The 15,079-nt window shown below is 42.4% G+C and overlaps 1 protein-coding gene across 1 annotated transcript in view; it reads left to right on the top strand.

Moving 5' to 3' along the window:
• The window catches only part of smyd3 (SET and MYND domain containing 3), a 116,178-nt gene that overhangs the window by 87,495 nt on the left and 13,604 nt on the right, over nucleotides 1-15,079 (top strand). Inside the window, exons 6-7 of the mRNA XM_085370218.1 lie at nucleotides 3,589-3,656; nucleotides 14,923-15,025. Coding sequence (XP_085226344.1) covers nucleotides 3,589-3,656; nucleotides 14,923-15,025 — 171 coding nt within the window. The remainder of the gene's footprint in view (nucleotides 1-3,588; nucleotides 3,657-14,922; nucleotides 15,026-15,079) is intronic.

Genomic DNA, 15,079 nt, shown 5'->3' with positions numbered 1-15,079 from the left:
TACATCACTGTAAACTGAATATCCTTGGATTTTGGACAAAGTGCGCTGTGTTTATGTGATTTTGGGGTTTGGGTGTTTTTTTTTACTGGACAGCATGATATGATATGTCATAGAGTAGAGGAATAATGAGAAAAATAACTTCATCAATAACCAGAGTCTTAGTTGCTGTCCTGGTGGTTTATTTTATGAATGGGGTATGTGTGTGTGTTTGGAATAATGGGCTTTTTTGGTTACACACATAAACACCATTGTTTAGCAAAAAGCATTACATATTGCACTATTTTCTACACATGCATTTGCCAACTATTGTGAATAAGAACAAAGAAACCAAAGCCAAGAGGACTATTATTTTCTTATATGCACTGTTTAATTCATTAAATGAAAATCTAATGAAAGTATGTAACTGTTGTTCTCTCTTGATGTATTGGAATTCATACAGAACATGTGGCTCTGCTGTAAGATGCATCTGTACTCTGTGCTTTACAGTGCAGATGATAAATGTGTGCGAATAACAATACTGTGTGTGAGATGATGAAAGAACAATTTGTGTGTTGTGTGTGTGTGAAAGAGAGGAGTGAGGGAGGAAGATTTAGAGCAGGATTTTTCATTTTGTGGTGAATCCATTGAGTAAAAACCATCATTTCCCATGAGGCCTGACTCTAATGGTGTTTATTACAACTGCAGATTCAAATCGAATCAATTTGACGTGTTGACTGGTTTGAATATCAGTAGGATGGGAACCATCTGTCTGGGGCTCACTTTAAATTTCACCCTCCCTCCCTGCACATCTCTACTTCCCTTTAATTTTCCCTAGTCCTAATATTACCAATGTTAGACTTATTTATCTGCTTTGTGCACAGAGTAGAGAAACAAACCTAACTCACACAAATGCACCACGACCACCAACACATGCACAAACACACTTGTTTACCAGCACCGGCTCAGTAATTGACACATCAAAGACAGCTGTGCTGATTTTCTGTTTTTTAGCTTTCAGTTCGTTGCTAACTTCTTTTGTTTTAGAGTGTTTATTAGTGTTTTCTCCCTCATCAACTGTGTCTTTCTCTTTTAAACAACTTCTTCAGGCATGTTATTATTCAAACCATGTCTGCGCCAACTCTGCTAGCTGAAAGAAACAAACCATCCCTCTCCCTAGTTTGAAATTTCTCCTCTGTCGCCTGAAAGTCTTGGCCTGTTAATTCATTTGTTCTGACATACGTCCTTTATATCATGCAGACCACCCCAGTGCATTGTGAGAGGTTTATATACACAAGTGCTAAAGCATATCCTGAGCTGTCCAAAATTTCATACTAAAGTAATATTTAGTGTGCAGAGATTTTTTTTTTTTTGTGCGTCTGAAACTTGTATATATACCCAATAGTATGCGAGGTGGGGAATAATATGGTATACCAGCAGTGGACACCACACCAGCATAAACATCACCCCACAGAAGATATCAGAGGCTGAATCAGACATTATGATTTCCTGGAAGAAAACAAAGCCCAGAATAATAACAGGACTACAGGGTTTCTTATGCCTTTCAAAATGGGCCTTTGGGGGGGGGGGGATTCTGCATATAAACACACACATATATAACCTCCTAGGACCTGGCGTCGACATATGTGGACATCACATTTTGGGTTGTTTAGACCAAAATACTAAATTTGGCTCTACAAGGGCCTGATATCCACTTACGAGGAAATTATACTGCCACTGTTCTACCAAAATTTAAAACGTATGTCCTTATGTGTGGATCCTATTTTTCCCAGAAACAAAAATCAGGTAGAAAAAAAATCTGGTAATTCTTTGTTTTTACATTCATCAGGTTCCAATCAGTCCCAACTGGCAAAGAGAAATTAAAAATGCATGCCATGAAAGAGTTTGGGTCTTAGGAGGTTAAGTCAGTGTTACCTTAGTTGTCAAAAGTGGGGGGTTTCTGTAAAGGCCATTTAACAAACCCAAAAGATTATAATTGATTAATTAAATCCAACTTTAACTGGTCAAAAAGTGTTTTTTATGGAGAAAAAAAATTCCTCCACTTACATGCTACCATCCACATATTACCAAGCTCAAAATGACCATCGTAATGTAATTATATGTTTCTTATGCTAAGTTTTGCATTTCAGATACAAAGTATAACTGGGGCTGAAAACATGAGATTTGCTGATGCAGATGCAAAATCTCATGTTGCCTTCCATGCATACATTTACTTAACCTTTTATCCAGTTGGGGTAACAGGGGGCTTGAGCCTGTCTCAGTCATCATAGGGGAAGTGGGCAAGTACATCCTGGATAGGTCTGTCACAGGGCTAACACAAAGAGACAAACCATTCACCCTCACGTTCACATCTGTGGTCGATTTAGAATCACCGGTTAGCCTAACATCCGTATCATTGGGCTGGATTACCCAGAGAGAGCCTCACTGCCTCCTTCAAAGTTGTCTCTTTGTGAGACACTGTACCACTTCTAGTCCTTCTGCTAAGGTTTTATCACAGTTTGCAACGATCATTCTGACCTCCTGCAAATATGTATCTGTTTACTATGTCAATATGATGACCTTTTATGTTGAATGTTGAATTTGGAAAGAGGACGAAGTCACGGGTAGCCAAATACAGTGAGTAGCGCTGGTGCTAAGTGAGGATTTTGTTGGTGTGGCCAGAAACTCCTGTGCAATGTGTTGTGAGAGTGTATGATGGAGCAATGAAATATGGCATAGCTCAGGTCATCACGGCAGAATCTGCTGACAGTCCAACCCTGGAGTCGACTTCACCGTGCACAATCCCATAAATGTCAAAAAAATAGAGCGCCAGCTATTGACTTGATGGATCATCTTGGAGGTTGCACACTCAGGTTCTTCCACTGAAAAATAAGAGTTTTAATAATCTGAGTTGTAGCTGAAGATCTATGTCTCATCACCAGTGATGATACTCGACATTGAATTTGGGTCAGTTTGACATAGCTGTGATTCTGAAGTTTGACGTACACAAGAAAGTGGTCGTGACCAGGGAGTGAGCTCAGCTGTAGAACTTTATGATCACTTTTTTGATCATATCTTTCTCAGAATTTCTAAAATTGTTAATAATCAACAATTTAACACCGTAGAGTCGTGCTGCTTTCGTGGGAAAAAAGTGTATCACTACTATTGTTGGTAGAAAAGTTCCTCTGATTTCCTAGTAGCACTGGGGTTTAATTATATTTACTGACAGAGGTAACTGTTATTATTTTTATTATAATTGCATTTTTTTGTCACAGACATGTGGGGAAACAAAATTATTTCATTCGCTACACGAAATATTATGTACAGATCAACATTTGAAACAAAGTGTTTCTCTCTAAGCATGTCTTATTATTTCAAAACTATTTTGTTTTTCATTAAAAAAAAAAGACTTTTACTGGCTCAGAAATAACCAGGCGGTAATTTTACACAATCGCATAGCATGTCATGTTTCAGTGCCGCTGGAGTTTTGCAGGTGTCAAAGCTATGTAGAGGTGTTCAGAACATAGGATGAAAGGTATTGTTCATTTCCTGAAGCAATTTAACAAATAATCACTCACTCTTTTGTCTCCACATCTTCACCCTCTCCTTTAGGTGACGTGTAATTGCTTCACCATCAGTGATGGGGAGCTGCAGGAGATTGGAGTTGGCCTGTATCCAAGGTAACAAAGGGCAGCGTGGAGAGCATGCACATCTAAAAAGCATCATTAATTTCAATCTTGCTCGTAATCTTTGTTAGATGCCACTCTTACTTATAAAAAAGCCACAAAATTTAAAAGCTGCGTAGACTTACCTGCCCGATCACTGCGCCCTAACCAACCCCACCTGTCCTTGCACCTGCTCGCTTTTAAAGCCCTGCCTGCGCTTCTCGATGTTTTCCTGACAGTTCTTTGAAGTAGCAGGAAAAAGGGGGGACTCAAGGGAGTCAATTTTTGCTGTAAGGCAAAAACCTGAAAATGAATGTTGACTGTATATATTATAATGCTGTTAGGGGAAGACAGACGGAAAAGGAAAGCTGGAATTCATAGAGAAATGCTAGGTTTGGCTCCCAACTGATGTGGGATTGATAATGTGTTTGTTGTGTAGAATAGGGGGCACATTATTCGTGCAATGTAAGTAATTAGTGTTAATTTCTGTAGTTTGAGTAGATTTCGTTGTGTGACTGTAACATTAACCAGTCATAAAGTGTGTAAGTACTAGGGGTGCAACGATACACAAAATTCACGGTTCGGTTCGGTTCGGTTCGATACTTTGGTGTCACGGTTCGATATTTTTTCGATACAAAAAAATGTTCATGCCTTTTTAATTTGTCATTTATTAAAATTATAAATATATATTTTAACTCAAAAGTACAGTTTTTAAATTTAATGTTGCTGAAACAAAAGTAATTAAAAAAATAAATATCTCTCAGGGCTCTCAAAATTTCAAAATCCCTGGTAGCCCTTCGGGCAGGGACTCTTCAGTTTTTGGTAGCCCAAAGTAAATCTAAGTAGCCCGAATAAAAAAAGAGAGCAATTTTTTGATTGATGTTTTGTTTCCTTTACAATATTATACATTAAAGTATAATATTGTAAAGGAAACAAAACATTAATCAAAAAATTGTTGAAAAACAAATTACAACATTGTATAAAAATTACAATCATCAACTCAAATACTTGGTTCTAATTGAACATAAATTTCTATGAACTTGTAAGAACTGTGTAGGACATGAATCAGTCTGTGTCAGATCCTGAATTTGAAATTTCCACTGAAGTCACGGGTAAGAGGCAAGTGGAACCAAGATCGAGGGCATTTGCTTTTTGAAGTTTGCAAAGACTGCTAAATTTTGCCAGTGGTAGTTCACTCTTTGCAACATAGTACGCTGTTCTAAACAGATTTTTCAGGTTTATTTTTAGTATGTTATTTGCAATTGGTGTTTGTTCTGGGAAAGATATTGCAGACTGAGCAATAATGCATTTCTTGCATTTCTCATGGGTTCTAATGGGGGCCTTTCTTAAAATGACTGGTCCCAGTAACAAAGGCGCTTGTCGACTCAGAAATCGAGAGAAAACCAACAACACACCCGGCAGAACATTATGTTATTTACAGGGGTGCACATAAGTGGTCCGCATGTGCGCATTCGCTGTCAAAATAAAAGACGCGCACCAGATAAGAAGTTGCAACGCGCGTTTGCGTCCATATAAAAAGCACTGTTTTTGTCCGCTAGAGTGGAATTTTCACGGCACATTCCGCACCACATCTCTGTGCGTTCATCATTTGTTTGAAGCCAGCTCACCTCCTGCAAACACTTTTCAAATTCAAATTCAAATTCAAATTCAAATTTTATTTGTCACGTACACAGTCATACACAGTACGATATGTAGTGAAATGCTTGGACAACTGCTCGTGACCTAAAGAGAACAAAAAAAGGAAAAGGCTATGAATAAGAAAGGAAATAAATATGAAAAATTAAAAAGGGTAAATTTAACTAGGAAGGAATAAAATATAAATTAAGGTTAAAAATGAAATAACTGTACAACACAAATTAGAATGAAGGGTAAATTTAACTGGGAAGAATAAGATAAAGATAAATATATAAATTAAAGTTGAAAATAAAATAACTGTACAACAAAATACACAATACACAATATAGAACTATATAAGAATGTATGAAGAAATCTAAATATAAATAAATATATACACAATAACAGCAGCTGTACAAGTATTAACCGGAAATGAAGAATATAGTGACCAGTGTTGTGCAAAACCAAAGTCCAGAAAGTCCAGTGTGTGTGTAAGAACCATATGTGTGGGTCAGTACTGTGTGGTGGTGTGATTGAGAGACCGTATCGCCTGCGGGAAGAAGCTCCTCCTCAGTCTCTCTGTGTTGGTCTTCAGGGAGCGGAATCGCTTTCCTGACCTCAACAGAGAGAACAGTCTGTTGTTGGGATGGCTGAGGTCCTTCACGATCTTCCTGGCCTTGGTCCAGCACCGCCTGCTGTAGATTGAGTGCAGGTCAGGGAGCTCGGAGCGGATGGTGCGCTCAGCTGACCGCACAACCCTCTGTAGAGCTCGTCTGTCCTGCATGGTGCTGTTCCCGAACCAGGTTAAGATGTTTCCCGCCAGGATGCTCTCTATGGTGCACGAGTAAAAGTTCCTGAGCACCTTGGAGGGCAGTTGGAAGTCTCTCAAGCGTCTGAGGTGGTAGAGACACTGTCGGGCCTTTTTCACCACGGTGTTGATGTGACAGGACCATGACAGGTCCTGCGTGATGTGAACTCCGAGGTATTTGAAGCTGTCCACTCTCTCCACTGGGCACTCGTTGATGACGGGGGTCTGGTAGTTCCTCTCCTGCTTAGTGCTGAAGTCCACTATCAGCTCCTTTGTCTTACTGACGTTTAGAAGGAGGTTGTTCCTCTGGCACCAGTTCTCCAGATTCCTAATCTCCTTCAGGTAGGCCGTCTCGTTGTTATCAGAGATCAGGCCCACCACGACGGTGGTGGGCCTGGTGGTGGGCCTGTATTTTCCGAGAATACGTGCTTCTTTTGTGGTTCGGACTCCTTCTGACATTTGTTTGGAGGTGGAGGAACACCAAAGTAATTGCTTAAAGGAGCTTCTTCGACATCTTTAAGAGTTCTAAACAAATGTCTGTCCTCCTCCAGAAAATCTTATGTATGCAAACACGCGTTGCAACTTCATATCTTGTGCGCGTTTTTTTTTTGTTTTTTTTTTGACTGCGAATGCGCACCTGCGGACCACTTATGTGCAGCCCCGGTTATATAGCTCGTCATATTGCAGCCACAGAAATTCTTTTGTCCATGAAACCATAAAGCTGCACTTTCTTTTTGCCTTATAGTCTGATTTGTCATAACTTTTCCGTTTTGTGGTAAGCTTTTCTTTGGCTGTCACTTCTTCACCCTGACCTGTCTTATTTGGCTCAGCAGAACTAAAATATAGATCCTGCTGCTTTTACACACACTCACATAACGGTCAGTGATTCTCTGCGCGATCAACCTCTCATATGTTTAAGCTTGCTGCGGGAGATTTCACTTGTCATGTTTGCATAGTAAGCTAACGATTGATAAGACGATGTCAGAGGAATTGGTGCGCAAATTATCATCACTCACCAATCAGTGCTGTCGCTCTCTATACACAGTTCGCGCGATTGCAAAGTGAAAGCAAAAAACAAGCGCAAATTCAAACGCGATTTCAATATGTCACATATTGACAGTGGCTCACCGATGCCAATGACATAATTACCCAGCTACATTTCCTTTTTTTTTTTTTTTTTTTTTTTTTTTTCTCATGACATCAGAAACAGCAGTATGCGACATTACGTGATGGCAGAGCTTCAGTTCATCCTTTGTCATTTTTTTTTTTTTTTTTTTTTTTTTTTTTTTTTTAATAAATAGGACAGGGGGAATGAATGAGAGAGAGAGGGGGAGAGAAAGAAAGAAAACCAAAGGGGAGAAGAGACGGTGAGAAGGGGGGGGAAGAGAGACAAAAAAAAAAAAAACTCCTGGGTCACCTGTATGGAGAAAAAACAAACAAACAAACAAACAAACAAACAGAGGAGACAGCAAACAACAAAGAGCAACATAATAATAGAGAAAACAAAGCACCATCACAATAAACTAGCTAGTCATAGATATCAGTATTTACTAAGTAATAAACAATATTGTGCAGCACGCAAGATAGACAGCGCACAGTGTGCTTTGAGGCAGCAGCCAAGAAAGCTTTAGTCTGCGTCTGTGAATACCCATGTGTGCATACCTGTGTGGATCAGCATGCTTGCATTCCAAAGGTTTCTCCATGTAATGATCTGCTAGGGAGTGTGGGGGGGCCTCAGCCCCGTCCTCCAGGGTGTGAAGCGGGTATGGAGGAGATCAAAACTCCAGACATCCAGAGGCCCCCAGAACACAAAAGACCATGGAAGACCAACAGAGGGGCAGCCGCGCCACTGTTCCAGTAAGAGCTGAGGAGAGTCCCAGATGAGGGCTCACTCAGCAGCCGCGGAGCAGAAGCCAGGGGGGGTTGCAGTGACGCGCCCGTGAGCTCCGCCGGCCCCCAGCTGCGCCTGAGTGACCGAGCCCTAGGCCGAGAGGCCGGGGGCACCCCACCTCCAAAGGGGGCCCGAGCGAGCCCCAGGCCCCAGGCCCCGACAAGCGGCCGCCAAGGAGTGAGCCGGTGTGTACCCGGACGCCCACCCCCAGACACAAAGAACCACCAACACACCGACACCTGAGGGAGTCCGCCACCGGCAGGGGAAGTGGTGGTGGGTGGAGATAGGCCTCCAAACCTTGGAGGGCCTGAGGTGTCCCCAGAGAGGTGGCGTCTGATACCCAACCTGACATATAGACACAGACATACAGGCACACACAGACACAAACATCCATTCCCACCCTCATGCTCTCATATGCACTCACTCCACACTCAACCAACGTGGAGACAGACATAAAGAGACGCTGTACACACAATCACACTCCCCAAGCGTACTCTACAATCCGGGTCTAGGTACCCTTGCCCCTGGAGGGGGGAATTGCACCCAGACCCAGGTGGTGTTACCCTTTTCCCTGCGGTGGGGAGAGGCAGACCACCCCGACTCCGCAGCAGCAGGGAGGCCCCACACCCCAGACCGCAGTCGGACGGCCAACTCCTCCTACTAGCCCTCCCGCTCCAGCAGGCCGCAGAGAATGGGGGTGGGAGAAGACTCCAAACCTCCCTCCACCCGCTCATTGTAGTGTTGATGCATATGTGTTCTAAGGTGCAATTAAAACCCAGGAGGGCATGGAGCTACCTGCCAAGGAGCAGCAGGTAAGCGCATAGTCCCTCCTGCTAACCCTCAATGACTAAGTGTATTTAAAATTGCTACATTGCTACATTTCCGAAAGAATGCAAAAGCATTGACATATATTTTTCCTTCCTACAATAGCCCGACGGGCAGGGCAGAGATAGATTTTGGTAGCCCGACTGGAAAAATCGCTAGCCCCGGGACGTCGGGCTAGCGATTTTGCGAGCCCTGTATCTGATTGAGGAATCACTCATCTTTGGAAAAGAGAGTTTATTACAGAGAAATGGCTCTTTCCAAAATAAAAGCTATACTATACGCTTCTTCTGGGCTATATTCTCAGCAGCATATTGTAGCGGGTCAGGGCTGTTCGGGGTTCTGTTTGTACAGTTATGTTTTGTTTATGTTGCCATAGTGACGGGTGACGCCCTCTCGCTGCGACGGTGTGTCCTTCCGGGGTCAGAGGGCGCCCTGTGTGTTGTTGTTGTTGTTGTTGTTGTTGCTGCTATGCGGTTGCCGCGCTGAGCAGTTAGCTAGCGGCAGTGTTCTTCTGCAGATGTCAATAAACGGCTGTGCTCCCTGGCTAGCTCACGGAAAGCAAGACCAAACCACACCTCCGTCTCCTCCTTGTCTGAGCTCGCCACATTGGTGTCAGAAGTGGGATGATGGTGGCACCCCATGTTCTGACCCGAGTGACTTTTCCCCCGGTCGTGACCGGCCGGTGCGCCAAAAGAAGGCACCTGGACATTTGCAGGACTTTGTGTGGGGTAGTGGGGTCGTCAGGGATGACTGACCCCTTAGGTGGGGGCTATGTAGCGGGTAAGGGCTGTTCGGGGTTCTGTTTGTACAGTTATGTTTTGTTTATGTTGCCATAGTGACGGGTGACGCCCTCTCGCTGCGACGGTGTGTCCTTCCGGGGTCAGAGGGCGCCCTGTGTGTTGTTGTTGTTGTTGCTGTGCGGTTGCCGCGCTGAGCAGTTAGCTAGCGGCAGTGTTCTTCTGCATATGTCAATAAACGGCTGTGCTCCCTGGCTAGCTCACGGGAAGCAAGACCAAACAACACCTCCGTCTCCTCCTTGTCTGAGCTCGCCACAATATTAAACATATCAGGTCCCCATAAGGAGAATCATGTGCTAACGGCTGTCTAAATGACTCAGGTAAAGTTTGTAGCATGCATGCTTGTTGTTTTTGTCTGCTTCCACTTGTCTTTGCACTAGGATGATGTCGGTGTAAATGTGCAGTCATATTCGTTGTGTTCCCACTAGTGCTGTCAGCGTTAATCTCGTTGAAATGACGTTAACGCCACAACACGGCAAATCTCCGTTAACGAGCTACCCCTGATCGCCCCGTGCGTGGGGCTAGACGGCTAACACGTTAATGAGCTAACTGCACTAACACACTACTTCCCACCCATGTAATTGAGCATTGCGTGGCACATCCAACATACTGTTTTACTTTAGTCTATGACGCGCTTACCTTCAGGGTCATACGTCACATGAAAACCAAAATAATTCCAAACGCCAGATCTGAATGAGGGTGGGGGAGGTTCAATTTGCCATGTTGCAAGGAGAGCTTAACTTCTGTCTGCTAGCTTGCCCTGCACTCTTCCTTCTGACAATGCTGTCTGTGTTGAACGCTCAGTGGATCTGCGCTCGGCAGTGCAGCCTAGGCGGAGTAGTCGAACGCTGATTCACTGAGCGCTCAACACAGACAGCATCGTCAGAAGGAAAGTTGATAAAATAAATTACAAATTTTGTATTGTTCGATACATATGCGTACCGAACCGAAAGCACTGTATCGAACGGTTCAATATCGATACGAGTATCGTTGCACCCCTAGTAAGTACGTCCATTTTTAGTAGAGCAGTTAACAAAATATTATTCACTCTCTCTGCTGTCCTAGAAAGTGGAATGAAGGCCGTATACAGCCTTGCACTGGCATATTTTTGCCTTTTCGTATCACTGCAGAGACTCACCGAAAGACTAAAAATCTTCCTGTCACAGTTACTCTATAGCTCAGGAAAGGCAACCTCTGGTGTTATGTAGATTTTGAATATCTGCCTCAGTTTTATTCACATTCATTCTGATATGTCTACCTATCATAGTGGAAATACTGTAACTGTGTACACAGACCTCACAGGTTACACACATGTGCATAAGTGTTGATAAACCCCTTGACCTGATTTAGGGATGTGAGCATGGCCCTCACTCACATGGTCCAAAACTTGAAATGGTCCTCATAAAATACACACGAATACACACTGAGACACACACAGCAGTGCAGTACTGTATGCACTGTAATCCATGTATTGAATCCCGGGTGAATGGGGTGGGATTTGGCCTGGTGTTGTACATGTCGTTAGTGTTGTCACACACACAGACACACACACACACACACCACAGGTATCCCTGCCAGTTTATCTGGTTCATGTTGAGATGTCAGATGGTCGCAGTGGCATTACCAAAGCTCAGCCAAACCACGTGGGTCTATGTGCGATTTGTGTTGTAACTCATCCATAAATAATGGGCCCGTTCTCAGAATGGTCCCCCTGCCTATTCATATTTTGGGTTGCCTAGCAACCATGGGTTTGCCGAAGAGAGGGGGATTACTGTGGTGAGACTACACCTCCGTTCATCTCACCGCTTTCTGCTCATTTTCTGTCTCTGTTATATTTCAAAAACTCTTTTTCTCATTAGCTGACTTTCTCGTTCTCCTCTCACCTGCACTCATCCGTAGCATAACCCTCTTTCACTGCTAATTGCATTTCGTTGCCCTGTACCTGTGCATGTGCAATGACAATAAAGTTGAATTCTATTCTATTCTAATTCTATTCTAATTGGCCTATTGACAACATGATGTGAAATCCTCAGAGCGCTCTATCAAAAGCAAAATGATTCAGAGTTGAATTGATAGCACAGATTACGTGTTGTAATCCTCCTCAACCATACATTTTATATTACCTCGTTTTAACCCCCATGTGGATGCAAGGAAATCCTCCCAGGGGTGCAGTGCAGCAAAAGCAGGGAAAAGAAATTACTTAACAGTATAACATGCAGACCTGAGAGATGTTTATGAGGAGCACACTTTTTAGAAAATGGAATCACTTGACTGTGTTGGAAATCAAAAATTAGATCAAATTTTCTCAGCCTCTATGGGATGACATCAGTTTCCGCTTGGTTACATGGATTGATAGTGGCCCTGTGTCAGATTGGTGACCTCTCCAGGTCTTTACCCTGCCTCTCGCCCAATGGTAGCCAGGTAGGCTTCAGCCAATACAACTTCTCTATTGCTAGATCGCTTTAATCCTCACCACAGTCAATGTTCTCAAATGAATCATAGCAAAAAACAACTTCTTTATAAAGCAAGTGTATTTAAAGCAGGTGATTAGGGGTTTAGCAATTCCTGATTCCATTATTGATGATTGATTATTTCCCCCTTTTGTTGTGATCAGTGTTTGGGTCATTACTCAAAAAAAGTAATTATTACCTGTAATACACAGAACACTTTTCTTTAAAGTAATGCAGTATGTTACTCAATTACTCCAAAGAGAAGTAATTTGTTACATTATTCGTTACATTATATTCTAGTTTCTCCGTAAAATGACTTGTAACACACTCTCTCATAATTGCCAGTTAACAATATAAACTGAGGCTACAGTCCCACACACTAACACAAATCTGTATCATAAAGAGACACACATGCAATCTTTCTCTTGGTATTTGGGTATGAACACAATGCAGAAATAACCGGCACAAAAGAGATTTCAAAGCGATGAAAGCCGCAGTGATGCTACTTTAGAGAGATGAGCAGGTAAACTGCGGAAGCTGTTTGCAGTCATGGAAACAACAGCCTGACTGCTCATCTGTTTGTTACCTGTTTACATTCAATGTCTGGTTGCTGGACTCGTGGTCGGCATTCATTCACACTCAGCTTTAACATCACTCTGGGTTCTTGGCTGGCAGTCGGTGTAGATGTTTGCAAAAAGCCAAAGTTCATTTAGCAGCATAATCTAGTTGTTTCTTTCCATTTTACCATTGCATTCCTCCTCCAGTACACAGACTGAAATAAGCTGATTCTAGCACAAGCGCAAATGGAACCGAAAAGCAGAATCAGTAGGCAAGCAGACTAACATTTCCAAGTAACTGAACTACTGGGAACCGATTCTCGATTCCCAACCCCACAGATTCTGGTTCAAGTCTAACTAAAAAGGTATATACATTTTGGGTTTAGCGTTTAATGCTCCTGTGTTAGTACAGCAGTGAACCACCTCGAAGCTGAGAAAAGAATCAATTGTGAAAGAAAGATGCTCACAATAGAAACAAAGAGATGACATATCTAAGCCTTTTCCATAATTTAATACCAGTTATAATTAAGGATAATAGACCTTTACTATCTGCAATCTCACACAATATTTCGCTCTCCGCCCTGCTAATGCAACACTTAGTCTCAGTTAGTGTGAGCCGATACTGTTAATGTGAGATGTGGTTTAGTTAATTAATCTAATTAGTATGCTAATGAGCCTCCTTCTATCAGATAAAAGCATCGTTTGGAGCGCTTGATTCCTAGTTGATATTCAACCTGCAACTTCTTCACTGTAGAACAAAGCCAGGGGGTTACTTTTACAAAGACTGAACACACGCGCACACACACACGCACTTTATCTGTTGGACCTATTGTTTTGCTGAATATGATAAACGAGTGCAGCGGTAATGGAAGGGGTCATAAAAACAGACAAGCCTCTTCAGTATTTTTCACGGCCATGTGTGCAGTGACATTAAATGTCTTTTTATGGGTCACAGAGGTCGTCAAGTACTTCTTTAAAAAGCACAATATCAACACGCACAGTTACATGCTCAGCATGAGAACGATGCACATCAGGTCTTTCAGTTAATTAGTTCAGCTTGCAAAGCAGTTGGATTCTCTTGAGATGTGCAAGATTACAATCATGAGAGAATCCATCTTTCCATGCTTCAAGTTCTTTAACCTTTAGAAAACCACAGTTGGACAGGAACAGTCAGCGTGCTACCAGGATCTACTAGCTAATAAAGTTTTGCTACAGGGAATTTTCAGTACAACAATCTTATGTGACACTTTGTAGGCAATTCAGCCAATAACCTGCCAAGAATATTTTTACTTTTATCTAGTACATCCATAATTTAAACATCTCACCTCTCATGGTTGTCTCCATTCGATTGTACCTACATGTCAGTGGGAAATGCATCACATGTGGAAAACGTTCGTACAGTTCCTAAAGTAGCTTGTTTGTGGATACTGGTTAATTTTAAAGGGAAAAAAAAACACTTGTGTATTGTAAATAAAAACTGTAAGTAAAACCACTTATATGTGGTATCAGTGTCTCCATCAAGATGCTGTCAAAATAAATTTGGGAGTGAATGAGCAGGAAGCTGATTTGTGTCGGTAATAAAATTGGGAAATGAGATAAAAGCCTTTGTTGTGACAGAAGTGGAGTACCCATCGTTTCCTGATTTATTGTGCGCCTGTCTGAGAGGCAGATAGACCAACAGAAAGAAATAAAGAGTGACATTTGTTATGACAGAAGCAGACTACTCATTTTGTCACACTGTGCAGGGAATTTTGTGTGTACATATGTGTGTGTGCATGTAACTTTTTGCTTGCGTGAGTGTTTTGTTTGAGAGCTCCGTCTTAAATGTGCAGAATTAAAGGTAACATTGCCAGATGATTTTTAAGCCCCTAACAGCACCTTGGAGTCGGGATCTTTTTATCTTTAGGGAGAAATGTCACCCAGCGTGTGTTTTTTCTCTCATCATTATGCTGCCACAAAGTAGCATTACAGTCAGCACCGGACTGACTGAAACCCCAAAACAGTTGGACATGTAGCAGCTGGCGGCTCAGCAGGAATGAGTCACTTCTTATATTTTCCAAACACCACAAGTAAACAGTTTCTCATCCTTTATCTCATGCTGTTTCCTCTCGGTGTACGAGTATTTAGGAGAAAGGGCTGCCAGTCATCGTTTAAGGAGGGCGACACAAACACATACAAACTTTGTTAGAGTTTATTTGCAAGTTAAACATTTTATCACACATCTCTCAGGCTTCCTCCAACTTTTTGTCCATCTCTTTTCTCTCTTTCACTTTTCCCTCAATTCATTCTCCTCCCGCTCTCTGTTTGCCATCTTTCAGTTTATCTCTGTTAAACCACGACTGCCGGCCAAACTGCGTGATGGTGTTTGAGGGGACGAAACTGGAGCTCAGAGCTGTTCGGGATATCGACCCTGAAGATGAGGTATGATGAAGAAAATAACCTCACAGTATGGCTTTTGAACGATATAGAATCTGA

This window comes from Diplotaxodon limnothrissa, linkage group LG1 (genome assembly GCF_057381915.1).
Source record: "Diplotaxodon limnothrissa isolate DT_005_m linkage group LG1, D_limnothrissa_male_GT1.1, whole genome shotgun sequence".
NCBI lineage: Eukaryota > Metazoa > Chordata > Actinopteri > Cichliformes > Cichlidae > Diplotaxodon > Diplotaxodon limnothrissa.
This window is presented reverse-complemented; position numbering and strand designations above follow the sequence as displayed.